The sequence below is a fragment of the Mustelus asterias genome, chromosome 21, assembly GCF_964213995.1.
Source record: "Mustelus asterias chromosome 21, sMusAst1.hap1.1, whole genome shotgun sequence".
Lineage (NCBI taxonomy): Eukaryota > Metazoa > Chordata > Chondrichthyes > Carcharhiniformes > Triakidae > Mustelus > Mustelus asterias.
The window spans coordinates 38360599-38377758 of NC_135821.1; the positions used below are offsets into that span (position 1 = coordinate 38360599).

General features: G+C 48.1%; 1 protein-coding gene across 1 annotated transcript in view; it reads right to left on the bottom strand.

The window, feature by feature from the left end:
* Positions 1-16751, bottom strand: part of LOC144509229 (glycoprotein endo-alpha-1,2-mannosidase-like protein) — a 58747-nt gene extending 41996 nt beyond the window's left edge. The window contains exon 1 of the mRNA XM_078237779.1: positions 16298-16751. Coding sequence (XP_078093905.1) covers positions 16298-16751 — 454 coding nt within the window. The remainder of the gene's footprint in view (positions 1-16297) is intronic.
* Between the last annotated feature and the right edge of the window lie 409 nt (positions 16752-17160).

A 17160-nucleotide genomic window follows, 5' to 3' on the forward strand; every position in this document is an offset into this window, starting at 1 on the left:
GTGGGAATTCTGTTCACAAACAGAACTTATAAGACACAGACTCAATTTACATGAATAATGGTTGGAATGCGAATACTTACAACTAATACCAGGATACTACATTAAACTCTGGCAGTTCCATACCCATCACTCTCGCTGTCCTATTATTTCTAAGTTACGGTGTGCACTGACTCCTCCAGGAGTGGACAATTTGGACTTGAAGAGGTGTGAAGTGAAATCCCATTCTTTGGCACGCTGCCTGAAGTAATCTTTTACAAACTGTAGCCCATTAGGTGTTTCATGTCTGGAGAAAATTGGTTTCATGCAATTTATCACCATTTTGCAAGTGGCGTTGTGCAGTTTGCTCACCTCTGGGTAAATGGAATAGTAATTAGTCACAAGTGAGCAGGCTTTCCCCTGCCAAGTGAACAAAGCAATACTGACACTCTTATACGCTTGATGTGAGCTTCAATGGTTTAGTCTCCATTTTAACCACAATGATCAATGTCCTGAGTTGTTCTGAATGAAAACAGGGCCTCCAAAACCCAATTTCTATGTTTCTTTTCACTTGTATGCCCTCATTAATTTATCTCCCCCATTTGTTTTGCATGATCCCATTCACATAATTCTATCTTTTGCTATTAATTCCTCTTTTCCATTCTGATAATTTTTCAAGACTTTTTTAAAAACTTCTGACCATCCTTCGGTAGTTTATTTCAGTATCACAGGGGACTTACCCCTTTAAGCCCGAGTTCTGATTCGCTTTACACTATCCACAATAACCATTAGCCATGCAATACCCTAGTCTATTTTACTATTTGCATTCTGGTCTGCTGCTCCTGCTGCTGAAACAGCGCTGTATTCAACATTTGTCCAGTGTGAATGATACCTACATGGGGGAGGGAACCTAAAATTGAATGGATGGGATTTCCCCGCCTCTGGGAACATGCCCGCCTAAATCCAGATGCAAGTTCACGCTTGGGTGGGCAGGGCATCGGGTGGGAATCCTACTCTATCACCTATTAAAGCCCTTGAGTGGCCACTTAAGGGTGTTTATCCACCCAGCCTCAATTATTAGGTTTGCGGGCATGAGTATGGGTGCGAGAAACTGACATCTTGGGCGGGACATGGCGGTGGGGGTCCACGCTGTTGGCCACCTCAGAGTTGGGACGCACTTCACTCTGGCACCTTGGAGCTCTGGGACTCCCTCCCCATCTGGTGTATGTCCCAGCTCTGAGGGTGGATGTAAGTCCCACCCACTGCCAATCAACACTCAGGTGAGCATTAAATGGCAGCGGGAGTTTGAGAATCGGTGGTAGCATGTTACACACTGACTCTCGGGATGGTGACTGCCCCCGCCTTCTCAACCTTGCCCCTCGCCTGAGGTGTGGTGATCCTCAGGTTAAATCTGGGACAATGATGAATTCACCTTTACCTTACCATAAGTACCGTGAAGGCTGAAACATGAAAAGTGCTTCATTCCGTCATCCGAATGGATCTGACTTCAAACTGGAATCTTGTAATTTTCCCCTCTTATGAGGCTGGATTTTTATCTTGACAGCGGGTAGTGGGAGTCAGGAAAAGCCTTGGCTTGGCCCATCTGCCTCAGGAGAAAGCCATGATGTGGAGATGCCGGCATTGGACTGGGGTAAGCACAGTAAGAAGTCTCACAACACCAGGTTAAAGTCCAACAGGTTTATTTGGCAGCACTAGCTTTCGGAGCCCCAAGCCCCTTCTTCAGGTGAGTGAGGACTCGTGTTCACAAACAGGGCATATAAAGACACAAACTCAATTTACAAGATAATGGGTGGAATGCGAGTCTTTACAGGTAATCAAGTCTTAAAGTTTCAGACAATGTGAGTGGAGAGAGGGTTAAGCACAGGTTAAAGAAATGTGTATTGTCTCCAGCCAGGACAATGTCGACTCATCGATCGACAGTTCCGACGCGCCACAGCGAAAAACCGCACCGACCTCCTCAGAAGACAAACACAGGACACGGCGGACAGAGTACCCTTCGTCGTCCAGTACCTCCCCGGAGCGGAGAAACTACGACATCTTCTCCGGAGCCTTCAACATGTCATCGATGAAGACGAACATCTTGCCAAGGCCATCCCCACACCCCCACTTCTTGCCTTCAAACAACCGCACAACCTCAAACAGACCATTGTCTGCAGCAAACTACGGAGTCTCACAACACCAGGTTAAAGTCCAACAGGTTTATTTGGTAGCAAATACCATAAACCTTCGGAGCACTGCTCCTTCGTCAGATGGAGTGGAAATCTGCTCTCAAAAGTGCAAACAGACAGAATCAAGTTGCAGAATACTGATTAGAATGCGAATCCTACAGCCAGCCAGGTCTTAAATGTACAGACAATGTGGGTGGAGGGAACATTAAACACAGGTTAAAGAGATGTGTATTGTCTCCAGACAGAACAGCTAGTGAGATTCTGCAAGTCCAGGAGGCAAGCTGTGGGGGTTACTGATAATGTGACATAAATCCAACATCCCGGTTTAAGCCGTCCTCATGTGTGCGGAACTTGGCTATCAGTTTCTGCTCAGCGACTCTGCGCTGTCGTGTGTTGTGAAGGCCGCCTTGGAGAACGCTTACCTGAAGATCCAAGGCTGAATGCCCGTGACTGCTGAAGTGCTCCCCCACAGGAAGAGAACAGTCTTGCCTGGTGATTGTCGAGTGGTGTTCATTCATCCGTTGTCGTAGCGTCTGCATGGTTTCCCCAATGTACCATGCCTCGGGACATCCTTTCCTGCAGCGTATCAGGTAGACAACGTTGGCCGAGTTGCAAGAGTAGGTACCGTGTACCTGGTAGATGGTGTTCTCACGTGAGATGATGGCATCCGTGTCGATGATCTGGCACGTCTTGCAGAGGTTGCTGTGGCAGGGTTGTGTGGTGTCGTGGTCACTGTTCTCCTGAAGGCTGGGTAGTTTGCTGTGGACAATGGTCTGTTTGAGGTTGCGTGGTTGTTTGAAGGCAAGAAGTGGGGGTGTGGGGATGGCCTTGGCGAGATGTTCGTCTTCATCAATGGCATGTTGAAGGCTCCGGAGGAGATGCCGTAGCTTCTCCACTCCGGGGAAGTACTGGACGACGAAGGGTACTCTGTCCACCGTGTCTCGTGTTTGTCTTCTGAGGAAGTCGGTGCGGTTTTTCGCTGTGGCACATCGGAACTGTCGATCGATGAGTCGAGCGCCATATCCTGTTCTTATGAGGGCATCTTTCAGCATCTGGAGGTGTCTGTTGCGATCCTCCTGATCCGAGCAGTTCCTGTGTATTCGGAGGGCTTGTCCATAGGGGATGGCTTCTTTAACGTGTTTAGGGTGGAAGCTGGAGAAGTGGAGCATCGTGAGGTTATCCGTGGGCTTGCGGTACAGTGAGGTGCTGAGGTGACCGTCCTTAATGGAGATGCGTGTGTTTAAGAATGCAACCGATTCCGGAGAGTAGTCCATGGTGAGTCTGATGGTGGGATGGAACTTGTTGATGTCATCATATAGTTGTTTCAGTGATTGCTCACCATGACTCCAAAGGAAGAAAATATCATCGATGTACCTAGTGTATAGCATCGGTTGAAGGTCCTGTGCAGTGAAGAAGTCTTGTTCGAACCTGTGCATGAAGATGTTGGCATATTGAGGTGTGAATTTGGTCCCCATGGCTGTTCCGTGTGTCTGGATGAAGAACTGGTTGTTGAAGGTGAAGACATTGTGGTCCAGGATGAAGCAGATGAGTTGTAAAATTGCATCTGGAAACTGGCAGTTGACGACAATTTTTCTCTGGAGGAGATGCCGTAGCTTCTCCGTTCCGGGGAAGTACTGGACGACGAAGGGTACTCTGTCCACCGCGTCCTGTGTTTGTCTTCGACCTCCTCAGAAGACAAACACAGGACACGGTGGACAGAGTACCCTTCGTCGTCCAGTACTTCCCCGGAGCGGAGAAGCTACGGCATCTCCTCCGGAGCATTCAACATGTCATTGATGAAGACGAACATCTCGCCAAGGCCATCCCCACACCCCCACTTCTTGCCTTCAAACAACCGCACAACCTCAAACTGACCATTGTCCGCAGCAAACTACCTGGCCTTCAGGAGAACAGTGACCACGACACCACACAACCCTGCCACAGCAACCTATGCAAGACGTGCCGGATCATCGACACGGATGCCATCATCTTACGTGAGAACACCATCTACCAGGTACACGGTACCTACTCTTGCAACTCGGCCAACGTTGTCTACCTGATATGCTGCAGGAAAGGATGTCCCGAGGCATGGTGCATTGGGGAAACCATGCAGACGCTACGACAACGGATGAATGAACACCACTCGACAATCACCAGGCAAGACTGTTCTCTTCCTGTGGGGGAGCACTTCAGCAGTCACGGGCATTCAGCCTTGGATCTTCAGGTAAGAGTTCTCCAAGGCGGCCTTCACAACACACGACAGCGCAGAGTCACTGAGCAGAAACTGATAGCCAAGTTCCGCACACATGAGGATGGCCTAAACCGGGATGTTGGATTTATGTCACATTATCAGTAACCCCCACAGCTTGCCTCCTGGACTTATAGAACATAGAACATAGAAAGCCACAGCACAAACAGGCCCTTCGGCCCACAAGTTGCGCCGATCACATCCCCACCTCTAGGCCTATCTATAGCCCTCAATCCCATTAAATCCCATGTACTCATCCAGAAGTCTCTTAAAAGACCCCAACGAGTTTGCCTCCACCACCACCGACGTCAGCCGATTCCACTCACCCACCACCCTCTGAGTGAAAAACTTACCCCTGACATCTCCTCTGTATCTACCCCCCAGCACCTTAAACCTGTGTCCTCTCGTAGCAACCATTTCAGCCCTTGGAAATAGCCTCTGAGAGTCTACCCTATCCAGACCTCTCAACATCTTGTAAACCTCTATCAGGTCACCTCTCATCCTTCGTCTCTCCAGGGAGAAGAGACCAAGCTCCCTCAACCTATCCTCATAAGGCATGCCCCCCAATCCAGGCAACATCCTTGTAAATCTCCTCTGCACCCTTTCAATGGCTTCAACATCTTTCCTGTAATGAGGTGACCAGAACTGCGCGCAGTACTCCAAGTGGGGTCTAACCAGGGTCCTATAAAGCTGCAGCATTATCTCCCGACTCCTAAACTCAATCCCTCGATTAATGAAGGCCAGTACGCCGTACGCCTTCTTGACCGCATCCTCCACCTGCGAGGCCGATTTAAGAGTCCTATGGACCCGGACCCCAAGGTCCTTCTGATCCTCTACACTGCTAAGAATGGTACCCTTCATATTATACTGCTGCTTCATCCCATTGGATCTGCCAAAATGGATCACCACACACTTATCCGGGTTGAAGTCCATCTGCCACTTCTCCGCCCAGTCTTGCATTCTATCTATGTCTCGCTGCAACTTCTGACATCCCTCCAAACTATCCACAACACCACCTACCTTGGTGTCGTCAGCAAACTTACCAACCCATCCCTCCACTTCCTCATCCAGGTCATTTATGAAAATGACAAACAGCAGAATCTCACTAGCTGTTCTGTCTGGAGACAATACACATCTCTTTAACCTGTGTTTAATGTTCCCTCCACCCACATTGTCTGTACATTTAAGACCTGGCTGGCTGTAGGATTCGCATTCTAATCAGTATTCTGCAACTTGATTCTGTCTGTTTGCACTGTTTGAGAGCAGATATCCACTCCATCTGACGAAGGAGCAGTGCTCCGAAAGCTTATGGTATTTGCTACCAAATAAACCTGTTGGACTTTAACCTGGTGTTGTGAGACTTCTTACTGTGCTTACCCCAGTCCAACGCCGGCATCTCCACATCATGCAGCAAACTACCCAGCCTTCAGGAGAACAGTGACCACAACATCACACAATCCTGCCACAGCAACCTCTGCAAGGCGTGCCGGGTCATCAACATGGATGCCATCATCTCACATGAAAATACCATCCACGAGGTACACGGTACATACTCTTGCAACTCGGCCAATGTTGTCTACCTGATACGCTGCAGGAAAGAATGTCCCGAGGCATGGTACATAGGTGAGACCATGCAGACGCTACGACAACGAGTGAATGAACACCGCTCGATAATCACCAGGCAAGAGTGTTCCCTTCCAATCGGGGAACACTTCAGCAGTCACGGGCATTCAGCCTCTGATCTTCGGGTAAGTGTTCTACAAGGCAGCCTTCATGACACATGACAACACAGAATCGCTGAGCAGAGACTGATAGCCAAGTTCCACACACATGAGGACGGCCTCAACCAGGATCTTGGGTTCATGTCACACTATCTGTAACCCCCACGACTTGCCTGGGCTTGCAAAATCTCACTAACTGTCCTGGCTGGAAACAATACACATTTCTTTCAGCTCTGGCTCTGTGATCCAGCATGACTCTGCAGTGCTATACTGAGGGAGTACTATATGCCAGGTAGGTGCTATCCTGCGGGTGAGACACCAAACCAAACTCTCAAGTGGCTGCAAAAAAAAATCCCATAGCACATTTTGAAGGCCAGCAGGTGCGTTCTTCCTGGTGTCCTGGTCAACAGACATCTCTCCACCAATATCACAAAAACAAATGATCTGACCATTGCTACATGGCTGCTTGTGAGAGAGTGGTGAATGTGTGGAATGCACTATCACAGAAAGTAGTTGAGGCCAAGAGTTGTGTGTTTTCAAGAAGAAATTAGATATAGCTCTTAGGGCTAAAGGAATTAAGGGATATGGTGGGGGGCGGGGGCAGAGGGAGGAATCAGGATATTGAATTTGATGGTCAGCCATGAGCGGCATGGTGGCACAGTGGTTAGCACTCCTGCCTCACAGCACCAGGAACTGGGTTCAATTCCAGCCTCGGGTCACTGTCTGTGTGGAGTTTGCACATTCGCCCCGTGTCTGTGTGGGTTTCCTCCCACACTCCAAAGATATGCAGGTAAGGTTGATTGGACATACTAAAATTGCCCCTTGGTGTTAGGGGGATTAGTGGGGTAAATTCGTGGGGTTTTGGGGATAGGGAATGGGTGGGATTGTGGTTGGTGTAGACTCAATGGGCCAAATGTCCTCCTTCTGCACTGTAGAAATTCTATTCTATATATATATAATGAATGGTGGAGCAGGCTCGGAGGGCCGAATGGCCTGCTTCTAGTTTCTAGGCTATGTGCAAATTGGCTATCCTATTTCCTGAAACCGTGACAACACTCCGTAAAGTGCTTTGGGGTGTCCTGTAGTCAAGAAAAGCACTTTGTAAATTCAAGTCTTTTATATGTTACGTAAACACGTCACCGGCCTTTCAGGAGTTAACATCTGGTCTCAAGTATTCTCTTTTTCATTCAAAGGAAATGTGTGTGGGTGGTAAGGCCAGCATTAATTGCCCATTCCTAATTGCTGTTGGGAAGGTGCTGCAGAACTACCTTCTTGAAAGCAACTGAGTAATTTGCTATCCTTTCAGAGGACAGTTAAAAGTCAACCAGATTGCTGTAAGGCGTGGAGTTATGTATAGGTCAGACTGGGCAACGAAACAGATTTCTTGTCCTCATGTGAACCAGATGGGTTTTTATAATGATCCGCTGTCTCATGAGACGAGCTTTTAATTCCAGACTTATTTAATTAACTGAATTTAAATTCTCCCCAGCTGTTAATGATGGAATCTGGGCCCACGTTTATGGATCATTAGTCCTGGCCTTTAGTCATCCAGTAACATAAACTCTGTGCTGCCATAGCCCCAATCTATTGTTGGCCCACTCTGTAATCTGCTGTAATCTTGCCCAGGCATGATTTCACCTTGGCTCCAACATTTCATTTCATTTAAATACTCTAGTGTAACACTTTTAGGACTGCCAGTGGCTCTTATTCCCTTGCCTTTCAACTGCTACACTTAAATAACATTTCTCCAACGACCTCTATTCTCCACAGATTGGACTTGATTTTTCTTGTCCTGTGATTTACATTCATAAACTGTTACAGCTGAGAAACAATGTACGGGTCGCATTGTCCCAACCCCACTCTCATGCTTACTCTCCCTCCCCCACAAACAGTTTGGACGAGTAGTTTTCTTTCCCCGTTTTACTATTTTCTCCTACTTACTTTTTGCTATTGTCTTTTAACAGAATTTGCGTTGTGGTTCTTGCTTCAACAATGACTTGCAGTGGAGTATTCCAAAATTTAACTTGCTCTGTGAAGATCTTTTTACAAATCTCCCGATTTAATTATTTTTGGTGATTATTTTAAATTGGGGCACTGCTTGTGGATTCGATGCTGCATTTTCACCCTCCTCTGTGCCGTAGCTAGGCAATGCTGGACAGTCTGGCTGTTGGAACCCAGTCCTCATTCTATTTTTTCATTCATTTATGAGACAATGGGCATCGCTGGCTGGGCCAACATTCATTGCCCATCCCTAGTTGCCCTTGAACTGAGTGGCTTGTTAGGCCACTTCAGAGGGCAGTTGAGAGTCAACCACCTTGCTGTGGCTTTGGAGTCACATGTAGGCCAGACCGGGTAAGGACGGCAGATTTCCTTCCCTAAAGGACATTAGTGAACCAGATGGATTTTTCTGACAATCGACAATGGTTTCATGATCATCACTAGATTCTTAATTCCAGATATTTTTTATTGAATTCAAATTGCATCATCTGCCGTGGCGGGATTCGAACCCGGGTTCCCAGAACATTAGCTGAGTTTCCAGATGGATAGTTTAGTGAGACCATTGCCTTCCCTCATAAGAGTAAAGGAAGAACCTGGAGTCAATTCTTTCCTTAGGTTCATTCATGAAACCCAGAGAACACACTCCCTCTTCCTTCTTCCCCTCACGGAGGTGGAAACTGGTTCTTACAAATACTTAAGAATAATGTCCAAACCTTTTTCCAATTAGTAATAGCTGCTCTCACTTGCAACGAGAGCATGCAATTCATTGTGATAGGATTATAACATTAACATCAATAATCGCCGACTCCCGCTGGCTCTTCCCTGCTGGGGGAAGGCCAGAATGGAAGTGGGTAGGCAGTGGCATTGTGGTATTGTCATTGGACTCGCTATCCAGAGGCCCCCATTGCTCTGGGGACCTGAGTTCAAATCCTGCCACTGCAGATGGTGAAATTTGCATTCAATTAAAATTTGGAATTAAAAGTCTGATGATAACTATGAAACAATTGTGATGAAAACCCATCTGGTTCATTCATATTCTTTAGAGAAGGAAACCTTATGTGGTTGGGCCTAAATGTGACTCCAGATCCACAACAATGTGGCTGACTGCCCCTTCAAGGGCAATTAGTGATGTTCAATAAATGCTGGCCCAGCCAGCGGCACCCACATCCCATTAATGAATAAAACTTCTAAAAAAAAACCCAAAAAATGGGGCCTCCATTCTCTGCGCCTCCATTTCTGCCCCGCTTGACTTTTGTGAAGGTGGGTGAAGGGCGAGCTAGTGAACTTGCCCACAGTAATGATCAGGCCAACTGAGACACTTAAATAACTCATTTGGAGCTTGTCTTTGAATCTTTTCGAATTCTTCAGAAGCTGTCCAATGAAAAACAGGGTCAGCAGCATTTTGAATGGAGAAATTCGACTGATAAGTTTCAGTGAAGAGGCTTAGTAAAGTAGACCCATCACAGAAAAACTCAACATTTTTTCAAACAATTCTCACGTTCCTACCTTCCCCTGGCTTCCAGGTCTCCACCTGCCCTCTGAAATGTGGAAAGTCTGTACTTTCCATTTTTCAATAGAAAGAGGTGGCACAGTGGTTGGCACGACTGCCTCTCAGCGCCAGGGACCCAGGTTCGATTCCCGGACTTGGGTCACTGTCTGTGCAGAGTCTGCACGTTCTCCTCATGTCTGCGTGGGTTTCCACCGAGTGCTCTGGTTTCCTCCCACAGTCCAAAGATGTGCAGGTTAGGTTGATTAGTGTCAGGGGAACTAGCAGGGTAAATATGTGGGGCTATGGGGCTGGGTGGGATTGTGATCGGTGCAGACTCGATGGGCCGAATGGTCTCCTTCTGCACTGTAGGGTTTCTCTGATTCAAGTTTAAAGGTTACCCAACAGCAGTCACAGCAATGGTTACTGCAGCAAGTCAGAATGTGGTCCACATTTCCAGTGACCCACTTCTGTTCTCACCTCCTCCCATCACCGGCTACAAATTGGTTGGAGGACCCATCACCAATTCAATTGGCAGATCCCCTCCACCAGAATACTGCTCATGTTTCTACATCCCGTCAGGGCTGGGTTTGAGATGTGGAAATGAACCTGCCCTGTGCCTCCACCACAAAAGAAATCTGGTCCCCGGAGTTTTCTGAACTGCCTCTATCTGAACCCCGGTGGGATGTGGGAGGAAACAAATCACCTACTTTCCTTTCTCTTTGTCTCACTATTACTCCTAACTTATCGGGTTACCATCTCCTGTAATTTTAACTGTAGAGACCCATCCTCCTACAAATGTAGTGCTAAATGACTCAGGTTGCTTTATAGAATCATAAAATCCCTACAGTGCAGAAGGAGGCCATTCGGCCCATTGAGTCTGCACCGACCACAATCCCACCCAGGCCCTATTCCTGTAACCCCACATATTTACCCTGCTAATCCCCCTGACACTAGGGTCAATTTAGCAAGGCCAATCCACCTAACCCACACATCTTTGGACTGTGGGAGGAAACTGGAGCACCTGGAGAAAACCCACACAGGCACGGGGAGAATGTGCAAACTCCACACAGACAGTGACCCAAGGCCGGAATTGAACTCGGGTCCCTGGCGCTGTGAGGCACCAGTGCTAACCACTGTGCCACCTTGCCGTTTGTTGAGCTCAGTAACTTGGGAGATCAGGTGAGTTTATCCAGAGACATTTCTTACAACTGTGACCGCCCCAGAGCCTCAGCGTTTTCGGAACTCCTGTATCATGCCAGTTCCCTATACTATTGGATTCCACTCTCCTGCAATAATAAGTGTGGGTTCAAAGTAATTTGAAACCAGCTCTGAATTCCATTTCAGGCAGCAGGTGATCAAGAAGGCGAATGGAATGTTGGCCTTTATCGCGAGGGGGATAGAATATAAAAGCAGGGAGGTCTTGCTGCAACTGTACAAGGCACTGTTGAGGCCGCAACTGGAGTACTGTGTGCAGTTTTGGTCCCCTTATTTGCGAAAGGATATATTGGCCTTGGAGGGAGTGCAGAGAAGGTTCACCAGGTTGATACCGGAGATGAGGCCCGTAGCTTATGAGGAGAGATTAAACAGATTGGGTCTGTACTCGTTGGAGTTTAGAAGGATGAGGGGTGATCTTATAGAGACATATAAGATAATGAAGGGGCTGGATAGGGTAGAGATGGAGAGATTCTTTCCACTTAGAAGGGAAACCAGAACTAGAGGGCACAGCCTCAAAATAAGGGGGGGCCGGTTCAGAACAGAGTTGAGGGGGAACTTCTTCTCTCAGAGGGTAGTGAATCTCTGGAATTCTCTGCCCATTGAAGTGATGGAGGCTTCCTCGTTGAATATGTTTAAATCACGGGTAGATAGTTTTCTGATCGATAAGGGAATTAGGGGATATGGGAAGCAGGCGGGTAAGTGGAACTGATTCGCTTCAGATCAGCCCTGATCTTGTTGAATGGCGGGGCAGGCTCGAAGGGCCAGATGGCCTACTCCTGCTCCTATTTCTTATGTTCTTATGTTCTTAAACTCCAAAAGCTTACTCTGCTGCCTTTTTACTTTGATGCCCTTTTATAACATTGTCACCTTTCCCTTGTGCCATACCCTTCAACTGAACTTTCCAAAATGATTTGGAAATATGCTTGAATGGGAAACATAGAAATAATCACATAATCATACAATATAGAAGAAGGCCATTCGGCCCATCAATTCTGCACTGACCACAATCCCACCCAGCCTTATGCCCAAAACCCGACGCATTTACCCCACTAATCACCCTGATATTAGGGAGCAATTTAGCATGGCCAATCCACCTAACTCACACATCTTTGGACTGTGGGAGGAAACTGGAGCACCCGGAGGAAACCCACGCAGACATGGAGAGAATGTGCAAACTCCACACAGACAGTGACCCGAGGCCGGAATCGGACCTGTGTCCCTGGCGCTGTGAGGCAGCAGTGCTAACCACTGTGTCACTGTGCCACCCAAGATGAAGAAGATAGAATAATTGACCAACCATTTACAAAGCTGGCACATGCTTGGTGGGCCGAAAGGCCTCCTTATGCATTATATGAATCTATAATTCACTCTTCTTTAAACAACATATTCAGCACATACAAACCGAATCAGCACTCCCAAACTGGCAATCATACCCAGCCATCAGTATTACTTCCATATCTCACTAATGGTTAGTTTAAGTCAAGCTAGTCCAGACAGTTGGTCACCTTCTCCTTGTGCAATCCACTTCAACCGAACTTTCCAAAATGAATTGGAAATATGCTTGAAAGGGATATGGTGAAGAAGACAGAATGATTGACTGATGCCTTAGTAGTTAGTCATTTTCTCTGGATCTATACTACTTTACATACCATCCACACAATTCTCTCTGAGCTCATCCTCCCCAAGATGGGCAGCGTTTATGAGTCCTCGTTTTACTGTTTATTGATCGTTTTACAAATGATAGCATTATAGTTTTTTTCAGTTCACAACTTTCGCTAAGCTAAGGCCCTGTTTCGTTGACAGCTCTTTTCTCAGACAATTATCTTGAACAGCACAAATTGTGATTCTGTCAGTTTGTGGATTTGATGGTCTAACCTTGCAGCACGTACTGATCCCATTTCTACACCCATCAAAATCAGCATTTCTTTATAAGTGACATTTCATTTAGGATTGTAGCCAGCCATGCAGTACCAGATTCTCCTCCCTCAAAAGTTGAAATTATTATATTTCCGGCTTCTCTAATTTTTAGGGAAATGGATGTTTTCATATCATGTCTTTTTTTTTGGTTGTGATTTACATATCCAATTGTTGCTTGAGCCATAGATTCCCTCCAGTGCAGAAGGAGGCCATACGGTCCATCGAGTCTTCACCGACTCTCTGAAAGAGCATCTTTCCCAAACCCACCCCCGTAACCCTGCTCGTTTACCTAATCCACCTAACCTGCACATCTTTGGACTTTGGGAGGAGACTGGGGCACCCGGAGGAAACCCACGCAGGCACGGGGAGAACGTGCAAACTCCACAGAGTCGCCCAAGGCTGGAATTGAACCCAGGTCCCTGGGGCTGTGAGGCAGCAGTGCTACACTGTGCTACCCATTTGATCAAGGTTCTTCAAGATATACTGTCATCTAAAGGCTTGATGCATGCCTCCTTTTTTTTTATCCATGGGACATGGGCGTCGCTGGCTATCATTTATTGCCTATCCCTTGTTGTCCTTGTTCAGAGGACTGTTGAGAGTCAACCACATTGCAGTGGCTCTGGAGTCACATGTAGGCCAGACTAGGTATGGACGACAGATTTCCTTCCCTAAAGGATATTAGTGAATCAGGTGGGTCTTTCCGACAATCGATAATGGTTTCATGGTCATCTTAATTCCAGATATTTTTTATTGGATTCAAATTCCACCAGCTGCTGTGGAGGGTTTCGAACCCAGGTCCCCAGAATATTAGCTGGGTTTCTGGATTAATAGTCTAGCGTCAATACCACTTTTGCAAGAGCAGAGATGAATATCTGCCACTTTACTTCACTCCCCTCATTTTCCTTCTAGGTGAAATAGCAAGTTGTGTGTCGTTCGTTCAAATTAATATACAGTATTCACTGTTCACAATGCTGTCTGCTCTACAAAGGGGGAGACTGAATGCAGATTTGGGTGACCGTTTTGCAGAAGGCCTCCGTTCAGTCTGCAAGTGCGATCTTGAGCTTCCGACTGCCTCTCATAATAACTTTTCCACCTCGTTGTCATGCTCGCCTCTCTGTCCTCAGCTGCTTGCAATATTCCAGTGAAGCTTAACATAAGCCAGAAGAACAGCATCTCATCTTTCAATGAGGCTGTCTGTATAACCTTATATTGAGTTCAACAATTTCAGACTATAATCCTTTCCCCCTTTTTGTTTCCTTTCTCTTCAGGTTTTGGTTTTAGTCTCAATGTTCCCTTATTTTTGCTTTCAGCTGTCCGTCATTCTGCCATTCACACCTCCTCTAGACATGACTTTTGTTTCTTTACTTGTTCCACTCCCTTCGGGCCCTGCACCGTCAACCCTTTTGTCATTTCACCTCTCCTGGAATCATAGAAGCCCTACAGTGCAGAAGGACGCTATTTGGCCCATCGTGCCTGCACTGACCACAAACCCAGCTCTTATCCCCGTAACCCCATTTATCCTACCAGACCCCCGACACTAAGTGGCAATTTAGCATGACCAATCCACCTAACCTGCACATCTTTGGAAGGAAACCGGAGCACCCGGAGGAAACCCACACAGACACAGGAAGAACGTGCAAACTCCACATAGACAGCGATCCAAGCAGGGAATCGAACCCAGGTCCCTGGCGCCGTGAGTCAGCAGTGTTAACCACTGTGCCACCGTGCCGTCCTGTTTTCCACCCTGTCGCAAACCTTGTTTTTTTTCCACCCCCTCCCCAACTTTCACTTGCTCAAAATCTATTACATTTCTAACTTTGCTCACTTCTGATAAGAAGTCATTGACCTGAAACATTGAGCGGGATTTTCCAGCCCTTCCCGCCAGCAGGATCATCCGATCCCCCTGAAGGCTCAGTATGATCAGAACCCTCCATGGCGGGTTCCCAGGCAGTGGGACAGGCAGGCTGTGCAGAACGCCATAGACTTTGGCAGGGACTGGAAGACCTCATCGGCAGTCAATGGTGAGCTGCCTCCACCATCGGAAAACATGCCATGGGGGCTATGGAAAATCCCACCCATTAACTCTGTCTCCCAATTCACAGATGCTACCTGACCTGCTGAGGAAGTACAGCATTTTCTATTACTTGAAAAACCTTGTGTCGGAATTTTTCTCTTCAGAAGTAGCAAAACTGATCTCATTGCTCAGAGACTTTAATCCCCACATTTGTGATCAAACTCTGTAACAAAACCCCTGATTATGTTTCTTTGAGTCACAACCCGTGTAAAATATAGGGATAGACGGGTCAAACCTGAGTGATGTTTCTCTGTAGCTATTATCATGTGTAATTATATCCACTCTGTGTATATACATACCCACATTGATATTAAACATACAATATACATACTATACATACAACACACAAGGCTCAGCTAAGGGCATTTGAAATGAAAGGACTCAGATGCACATTGGGTGTGTTACGGACAGGCAGACAAGCAGGTGCTTGAGAAAGCTGGAGTTAAGAGGAACTTGTTTCACACAGTGATATCCCATAGAATTGCTAAAGTGCAGAAGGAGGCCATTTGGCCCATTGAGCCTGCAGTGACAACAATCCCACCCAGGCCCTATCCCTGCATTTACCCTGCTAATCCCTCTGACACTAAGGGGCAATTTAGCATGGCCAATCAACCTAACCCGCACCTCTTTGGACTGTGGGAGGAAACCGAAGCACCCGACGGAAACCCATGCAGACACGGGGAGAATGTGCAAACTCCACACAGTCACCCAAGGCCGGAATTGAACCCTGGTCCCTGACGCTGTGAGGCAGCAGTGCTAACCACTGTGTCATCGTGCCTCCACTATCAAGGAAGCTGACATATTTTGAATATGGAGGGGGGATTGTTTGAGGGAAGGGGTGCAACTGAATCCCGACAGTGCAGAAAGAGGCCATTCGGCGCATTGAGCCTGTGCTGACAACAATGCCACCTAGACCTTATGCCCAAAACCCCACGTATTTACCCCACTAATTCCCCTGATATTAGGGGGCAATTTAGCATGGCCAATCCACCTACCCATACATCTTTGGACTGTGAGAGGAAACCAGAGCACCCGGAGAAAACCCCCGCAGACATGGGGAGAACGTGCAAACTCCACAAAGATAGTGACCCAAGGCTTGAATTGAACCCGGGTCCCTTGGCGCTGTGAGGCAGCAGTGCCAACCACTGTGCCACCGTGCCGTCCTTATTAAGGAAGCTGACATATGGAGAGGAGAGGGGATTGTTTGAGGGGAGGGATGCAAGGCAAAAACACCTGGAAAAAGGTGCAGAAGGAAGATGGATAACATGAGAAGGTGGACTGGCCACTCTAAGAGAATTAGGAATCAGTGGAGAAGGATTGTTCACAGTGTGGCCAAGGATAGATGAAAGACAAATGAATACAATGATACATCTTTAAAATTTGATGCATATCTTAGTAACTTTCTTTGTGCAGGATGTGAGCTTGGTTTGACTGACAATGCAAGGCACAGTGACAGTAGCTGCCTCTTACCCAGAGCGGCGGAGCGCAGTTGCTTCATGTGTTGCTCCATCAGGCGGGGGTCCCGGGAGCTGTAGGTGCCCAGCTCGGGGTAGAAGCTGGAGCCGATGTCCTCGGGGGGGCTGTGCCGGCCCCGCGGGTAACTGGCCGCCACCTTGGGGTCCCAGTGCGGCACCAGCGGGTGGTCCCAGCGCACGAAGCGGCCGTCCCAGCGCGGGTTGCCGTACCAGGCGTAGTAGAAGATGTGCAGGTCGGGGTTGGCGGGCGGGTATCCCGCCAGGCGGGCGGCGGTGGGGGGCAGCCGGCTGCCCGCTCTGCCCCCCGCGGGGGGCGGCCGCTGCAGCCCGGGGCTCGGCTCCCCCTCACCATCGGCGGCTCTCAGCGTCCTCAGAGCCATCATGGTGCCCAGGAGGAAGATGCTGAAGAGAGACAGCGCGATGCAGCTCCTCCTGCGGAATCTGGCCATCTCCCTCCTCACTCCCTCACTCCCTCCTCACTCACTCCCCCTCACTCCTCCCTCACTCACTCCCCCCCTCAGTCACTCATTCACTCCCTCCCCCCCTCCTCCCTCCTCTGCTGCTCTCGCTCTCAGTTTATACAGTCACAACAAAAAGCCCCGGTTTAAATTCTTCCCTCATCCTTCCGGAGATGCACAACATCCAGCCCAGTTACACACAGCCAGCTCCCTGAGTCTCAACACCCCCTCCTTCCCTTTCCTCCTTCACCATCCCCCCCCTTTCCTCTCCCTCCCTCTTTTCTCCCTCCTCTCCACTACCCCCTCTTTCCACACCCTGCCTCCCTCTTCCTCACTACCCTCCCTTTCCTCCCTCCCTCCTATCCACTACTTCCTCCTCCTCTCTCCCCTTTCCTCCTCC